Raw genomic sequence first — 7,321 nt, 5'->3', positions numbered from 1 at the left:
ACTTGGGATACGTGTTCAAATAAAATTGTTTTTTATGTTAAAATAACAAAAATATTTTGTTGGGTGGGAAACAGATGATTCACTCAAATCACATGAATAGAATAAAATTTTTATATAGTTAATACATTTGGTTACAAGAGATTTTGTTACATCAATTTTTTATAACTTAATTTTATAGTTAATTTTTTTTTATATAACTTTATAAAATAATTTTTTTAATAACAATAATTAAAAATTGGTTAAAATAAATTTTCATAAAATATCATTTTATGAATTTTTTTAGATAATATTTTGAAAAGTCCTTAGAAAAAGTTATTTTGAGTAACTTTTTTAAATCAAGATGAGTTTGAAATAATTATTATTACTTTTGATTAAATTTTTATATAAATTATTTTAAAATAAAAAAAATTAATCTATAACAACGGAGTCATTAAGTGTAATTGAACCAGAATAAGATTAGTGGGGTCCAAAAAGGGCCGAAACATATAGCACTCCACCCAATGAAATAACGAGAGGGTATGGGTTAATAAAGGCGGCCTGACGTGGCTTCACTATTACGTAAAACCATTTCTCAACAGTTGAAAAAGAGATACAACCACATTTGACCAACCGTTATGAGCTAAGGGTAGTTGTAAGTATGAAGTTTTTCATCACAATCGTGCGACTGTAATTATAAACTTGGAAGTGCGCTATCTTTCACAACGGTTACTTTAAACAACCGTTGTGATATTCTTAACGCATAACATTTAACAACGGTTGTTCTAAAACTGTTGTGATATATACATTAAGTTATTTCGCCGATACTCGCTAAACATATAACCTTTCAATCTGATCTAAAACATTATAATAGGACAAATTAAGTTATATTAGAAGAAAAAGTTACACTGTTCAATGCTAAACATGGATTCTTCAGCTCATTATTTGTATTTTGCTCTTTAACGGTTATATTTTGTTTCACTGGTGTCTTCGCCACTGAGACCTTGTCATTGGATTCTTTCTCTTGTAGTTCTCGGATTTATAGGCCTGTTGTTTAGACACTTGGAACTCTTTCCTATAGTCTATAGATGAGCCTCTCCTGAATTCGAAACTCCTCCACTTTTCATGGCCTTGTCCTCCATTCTCATTAGGCCTTACCCATCTGTCAGTTGGAGCGTTGGTAGGTGGCTTGAACGTTACCCTTCGATTTTCCTTAGGGTGGGGACTTACCCTTCGTTTTTCCTTAGGGTAGGGACTGTCTGGCCTCCTAGGGACTCCTCGTTTGTCGAACACGAAACTGCTCCTGGCATCTCTCCAATTTCCCCTACTTCGAGCATATTGAACCCTTTCCTAGTGTTTTGAAGCCTTTCTATCATATATTGCACTGCACCTGGGACATATCAAAGCCTCCGAGTTTTTCTTATGACAACGAACAAGAAAGTCCAACAAACTCTCTCTAGCTTTCGGGTACACCATTCTCATTTGATCTTCCTCTTTTTGGATGCGCCTTTCGACCTCTTCTATCTCAACAGGCTGGTCGAAGTCCACCATGTTCAATTGAAGGTTGGGACAATCAAAGATCATAACTTCATGAAATTTGATTCTAAGGCCTTAAGTAGCCTTTTCTATTTTAACACGTGCAGCAAAACCTTTAGTAGTCTTACCCTTAGCATCTTTGCTGAGGCCTTCAGTAGCCTCCTTCGATTCAACACCTGCAGCAAAATCCTTAATGACTTTGTGCTCAGGGTCTTGGTTGATGGGATTTTCAGTAACCTCCACCATGTTAGTGTCGACTGGTTCAGCATAGTTGGTATCTGCCATCTGCAAAGGATCAACGTCCACTTTCATCTAGCTTTTGCTTTTTTCTCCAAACCTAAGCCTTCCTTCATTGATAGCATCTTGAATTAGATCCCAGAAAAAAAACATTATGAGGTTTTATGTCCTAAAAAATTGTGATATTTTCAAAAACCTATTTTCTTCCGTTGTTCTAAAGGAGGAATTTTGGCGCCAGGTGGCATTATCATCTGGCTAACCTTTACCAGTAAATAAAAAATTTCATCACATTTCGTCACGTCGAAAGTGTATGATTTCTTAGGGAATTTATCATTTTTTTTATATTTCGACAGGATTCTTCCCATTCGAAGGGGGCTAAGACTTTACAAGGATAGGGTGGACCTTGCTTTAATTCAGCCAAGTCCACTTAGCCTTGTTCGAATCCTACAAGGTCATTATAGATCTCTTGTTCATCCTTTTCGGCTTCGACATATGCAACCCTTTCTTTTTTATTATTCCTATTCTCCCTAGCCTTTTCAGCCTTCAAGCGTTCTACTTGTCGAACTCTGTCAGCCAATTGGGCCATATCTCTCTGATAATGAGGATCTAACTTCTATATAATAGAGAAATCTAAACCTTTTGCAGCCATCTCAACCAATTCATGTTCAGGAACTTGTGTGAAACACCTTGCCTTTAATAAGCGAAACCTTTTGAGATAATCATCTATGGGTTCGCTAAACTTACGTTTGATGTTGGCCAATTCGCTTAGACTTATCTTTGATTCGCCTATATAAAACTGATCATGAAATAACCTTGCTAAGCAAGCCAAGTCTTGGATGGAATTCGCTAACAGAGTAGTGAACCATGTAAACACATTCTTGGTTAGCGAATTAGGGAAGTATTTTATTCTTAGATTTTTATTATTTGCTATGTCCCTAGCCTCAGTAAAATACTTGGCTATATGTTCAACGGTCGATTCGCTGGTGTCACCAGAGAATTTTGTAAACTTTGGGACTTTCCATCCCCTGGGTAATTCGGTTTGTAAAATATATTTAGATATAGGGGAAGAATAATTTGGCCTTCGAAGGCCAACATTTACCCCATTTCGTGCCATAATTCTTTCAAACATGGCAACCAGGTTATTTTGTCCTAACTCGATTAAAAAATATAATTTATTATATTATTGATGATTATTCATTACAATTCCATTTGATACAAATAAATAATAAAAAAATTGACATAAAATCGTGGGCATCATTAAGGTGGTGTCGTGGGTCACAATCCCGGAACTTATCCAGTAATCGTAAATTGCAAACTGTCTGCATTTAAACATTGTTAATCAATATTCTAAACTTGTTACAACAACAACCTGAATGCTATTTAGTCCATATTCACACACACCAACCCCAAAACCCCCATTCTCCCACCCACATTATAACTCTTCTCTTCTATTCTCTTCATTTCATTCCACCGTCACACAGAAACGACGTCGTCGAAGCGTCGAAGAGAAGAAATGAAGACGGAGAAGAAATCACTGTTACAAGATCTTATTGAAATTTCCGGTGGTTGTGTTGTTACTGATGGAGGATTCGCCACACAGCTTGAAAAACATGGTGCTTCCATCAATGATCCTCTTTGGAGTGCTATTTCTTTGATCAAAGAGCCACATCTTATCAAAAAGGTTTTTGTTTTAATTTTTTTTTTCTCTTTTTTTTTTCAATCTGTTTTTGCTTCATTTCACTGAATTTATATATTGTTGATAGGTTCACTTGGAATATTTGGAGGCTGGTGCAGATATATTGGTTACTTCATCTTACCAAGTAACTTTCAAATTTTTCCTATATATAGTTCTTTATTTTTAATGTACTACTTCCTGCTGTGCTATTTATAAGAGAAAATTTACTTTTAAATTTATTGAATAATTCTTATAAATGAGACCGGAGGTAATATATTGCTACAAGTTTTCTTATAAATAGTTCTATAATTATAGGCTACACTTCCTGGATTTTTGTCCAGAGGGCTGTCAATTGAAGAAGGGGAATCTCTATTACAGAGGAGTGTTAAGTTGGCAGTTGAAGCTCGGGACGGTTTCTGGATATCGGCTAAAAGAAATCCGGAAAACAGATATAGAAAAGCTTTGGTTGCTGCCTCCATTGGAAGCTATGGGGCTTATCTTGCTGATGGATCAGAGTATAGGTGCTTCTACACTCCTTAAACGTCTGCATAGGAATTGCTTTTGTGTATTTTGGTATGTTAACTGATATTCTATATTGTTGTTAATTTATTCTTATAGGGGACTGTATGGACCAGATGTGAATTTGGAGAAGTTGAAGGATTTTCATCGCCGTAGGTTGCAAGTTCTTGTTGAAGCTGGTCCTGATTTGCTTGCTTTTGAGACCATTCCAAACAAACTTGAAGCTCAGGTATTTTCTCTTATGAAAGTAAACTTGTGTTGTAGATAGATAAACATACGTCGCTACGATTCCTTAAACTAAAATTACTGCAATTTGCAAACCATAAGTGTATATATCTTAGCAGGGTATTGTTATAAATCTTGTCTTTGAAACATTGTCAAAGTAGGATTCTTCTATTTTGTTCCACTTGACATTTTTCTGGTATTGACACATTTTGAAATCAATCATAAACTCTCTTACTGTTTTGGTTCTTTATATCCACCAACATACTCACACTTAAAATTAGAAGCCTCAACTTATAAATTTTGTTGGGTGCAAGTGTGAGTGGTTAAGTTTCACATTGGGTATGAATGAGTGAAATGTTGGATTTATAAGAGAGGACCCATTTACCAAATGCCTTAAAGTTTTGGGTGGAGATGTGGCGTCTCTGTCTCTTGTGGTCCTGGAGCCTTGAGCGCCTGTTAGTGCACCTGACTTCCCTAGACTCTCCAACAAATTTCTCAGTAATAGAGAAAGCGTCAAAACCAAATTCAAAATAGCCTCAAATCAAGGCTCCTAACCTCTTATAAAGTGAGCATAGGTTTCTTTGATATTGTTAAGATGAGACAATTATAATCTGAGTATAGCCTCTCATGTTAAGCATTCATATCATTGATCATAATGAGATGATACATTTAAATTTATGTATAGAAGAGAAAGTTTTCTCTAAGTTTTTTTACATGATTTCATGATTTAGCTATCTGCATATGCTATTTCTGTAATTTTTTATTTTGTTTTGAGTTGTTCAGCAAGATTTATATATCAGTAAAACCAAAAGTTCTAACACTATCAAGATAAACTTCCTATTTATCTATATTACTTTTAACAGCTAAATCATTAGGAAGCATTCTTGGTATTCATATGCAATCTTTTTCATTGCAGGCCTTTGTTGAATTAGTTGAAGAATTAAATGTCGAAATCCCATCTTGGATCTGTTTTACATCTGTAGATGGCGAAAATGCTCCTTCAGGAGAGAGTTTCCAAGACTGTCTTGAAGTAGTAAATAAGAGTAGCAAAGTAGAGGCAGTTGGTATAAACTGTGCACCTCCCCATTTTATAGAAAGTCTCATCTCCAAATTTAAGCAGGTACCGCTTACATATTAGTTTGAATACTTAGAAAAATATTTTTACTGCTCTTATAGTAGAATGGAAAGTTTATAGTCCTGTTGCTGCAGTTGACGAAAAAGGCAATCATTGTTTATCCAAACAGCGGAGAAGTATGGGATGGTATCGCGAAAAAATGGCTTGTAAGTCGGGGTTTTCTCTCTCCATCTATCATTTCATTCTTCTTATTTCTTGCACTCTTATCCTCTGCTGTCGTCTAATTGTGTTTTTAAATTTCTTTTCATCGACAGCCATCCAAGTGTTTTCATGATGATGATTTTGGATTTCACGCAACAAGATGGCGTGATTTAGGAGCTAAAATAATAGGAGGTTGCTGCCGGACTACACCCTCCACCATTCAAATTATTTCAAATGCTTTAAGAAATAATATTTAGTTGTGCTCATTTTCTTCAATTTGGAGATTTTGTCTTAGGCATTTTCCTTATTTTGAAGTTTTAAATTTTAGTTGTTTAAGTTTATCCCATGATGAGAGTTACCTGTGGAAAATTTTGGCGTAAATCTTATACTGGAGTTGTGTAGTGTCTCAGACAATGGAGTTGCTGCAATGCAAAGTAAAGTCAAATGCCTTTCTAATTCACGTGAATTCATGTCAAATTCACGTTATACAATTAAGTATACAATACTCTAATGCATAAATTTACATACATGAGTTCAAACTCAACATATAACACTATTATAAAATGTTTTCATTATGATCTAGGCGGTGAGTATTCTTTTAATAAATTTTCTGAGTTGCTTGTTTATAATGGTGCTATTTACCAGACTTCATGTATCAATATAAAATGGCCATGTATCAATACAAAATGGCGTTGCTAGAACAAAACATCGTCATATTTTTGAAACTGCTCGTTCTCCTTTTTGCCTGTTTTAGTTTCAAATGAGTTTTGGGGTGACCCTATTCGTACAGCTGTGTTAGAAGTTGTAATTCAATGGTTAGTATAGTATTCGATAGACATTTTGTTCGACTGTGTTGAAGGACTTTGCCGAAGTAGTTAGTCGACAGGGTCGAATACGACATTTAGCTGTTGTGTCAAAGTCAAAATATAACTTGTATATTTTGAGCTTGGATTGTAATTGGGCTTAGGTTGTGAGTTTGGGTCTGGGCATTGATAGCTTACAAATAGGCAATACGTGTATAGTTTCATGTATAACTATTCATAATAGCAATAACAACTTTTCAAATTCAGTTTCTCTCTGCTTCTTCTTCTTCTCTCATTTTCTTGAAAACTCTAATTGTCCCAACAAATTGGTATCAAGGAGTCTGGGTTGCGATTCAAAGAAAATCTGTAATAGCAAACGGTAACACAATATGAATGCAATTTTCAGCGAATCTACCAGTTTTTAAAGGAGAGAATCACGACCGGTGGGTTGCGCAGACGAAGGTCATCTTCAAATTTCAAGATGTGTCTGAAATCCTGAATGATGGAGTACCGACATTGGAAGTGAATGCGGATGATGAACAAAAGGCTGCACACAAGGATAAAAGGAAGAAAGATGGAAAAACTCTTTTCTTGATTCACTAGTGTATGAATCCTAACGTGTTCGAGAAGATAATTGAAGATGAAACGACAAAAGGAGCGTGGGACAAGTTGAAGAACATGTACGACGGAGATGAAAAACTGAAAAGGATGAAGTTGGAGAAGTTGAGAAAGTAATTCGAGATGGCTCAAATGAAGGAAGGTGAATCAGTCATAGAATATTTTTCACGTGTGGTGTTGTTGACTAACGAGATGAAGGCGTGTAGTGAATCAATCAACGATTTGTAGAAGATTGAGAAAGTGTTGAGATCTCTAACTGTAAATTTTGATTATATTGTAATGTCAATTGAAGAGTCCAAGAACCTAGCTGAGATGAAGTTGGAAGTACTTCAAGCTTCACTGAAGGCTCATGAGATAAGGCTGATGCAGAGGAACTCAGAAAGAGAGATGGTGGCTGAACAGGGACTACAAGCGAGATTTACCAAGAAATCTGGAAAAGAGAAGGAGAAGCAGAGA

At 35.4% G+C, this 7,321-nt stretch overlaps 1 protein-coding gene across 1 annotated transcript; it reads left to right on the top strand.

The window, feature by feature from the left end:
- The first annotated feature begins 3,021 nt into the window (after nucleotides 1-3,021).
- On the top strand, nucleotides 3,022-6,496 carry LOC131646001 (homocysteine S-methyltransferase 1). Its single transcript, XM_058916180.1, has 7 exons — nucleotides 3,022-3,430; nucleotides 3,513-3,569; nucleotides 3,740-3,945; nucleotides 4,043-4,172; nucleotides 5,085-5,288; nucleotides 5,378-5,449; nucleotides 5,558-6,496. The coding sequence occupies exons 1-7, from the start codon at nucleotides 3,263-3,265 to the stop codon at nucleotides 5,699-5,701; spliced, it is 981 nt and encodes a 326-aa protein (XP_058772163.1). The 5' UTR covers nucleotides 3,022-3,262; the 3' UTR covers nucleotides 5,702-6,496.
- Nucleotides 6,497-7,321: the final 825 nt, after the last annotated feature.

Source organism: Vicia villosa, linkage group LG2 (genome assembly GCF_029867415.1).
Source record: "Vicia villosa cultivar HV-30 ecotype Madison, WI linkage group LG2, Vvil1.0, whole genome shotgun sequence".
Classification (NCBI taxonomy): Eukaryota; Viridiplantae; Streptophyta; class Magnoliopsida; order Fabales; family Fabaceae; genus Vicia; species Vicia villosa.
This window is presented reverse-complemented; position numbering and strand designations above follow the sequence as displayed.

What these genes read in the sequence shown, in the direction of transcription:
- LOC131646001 (XM_058916180.1), top strand. Translation starts at nt 3,263, where the DNA reads ATGAAGACGGAGAAGAAATCACTGTTACAAGATCTTATTGAAATTTCC. An exon ending in CAAACAAACTTGAAGCTCAG is followed by an intron (nt 4,173 to 5,084) that starts GTATTTTCTCTT and finishes TTTTCATTGCAG; the next exon opens with GCCTTTGTTGAATTAGTTGA. An exon ending in GTATCGCGAAAAAATGGCTT is followed by an intron (nt 5,450 to 5,557) that starts GTAAGTCGGGGT and finishes TTTCATCGACAG; the next exon opens with CCATCCAAGTGTTTTCATGA.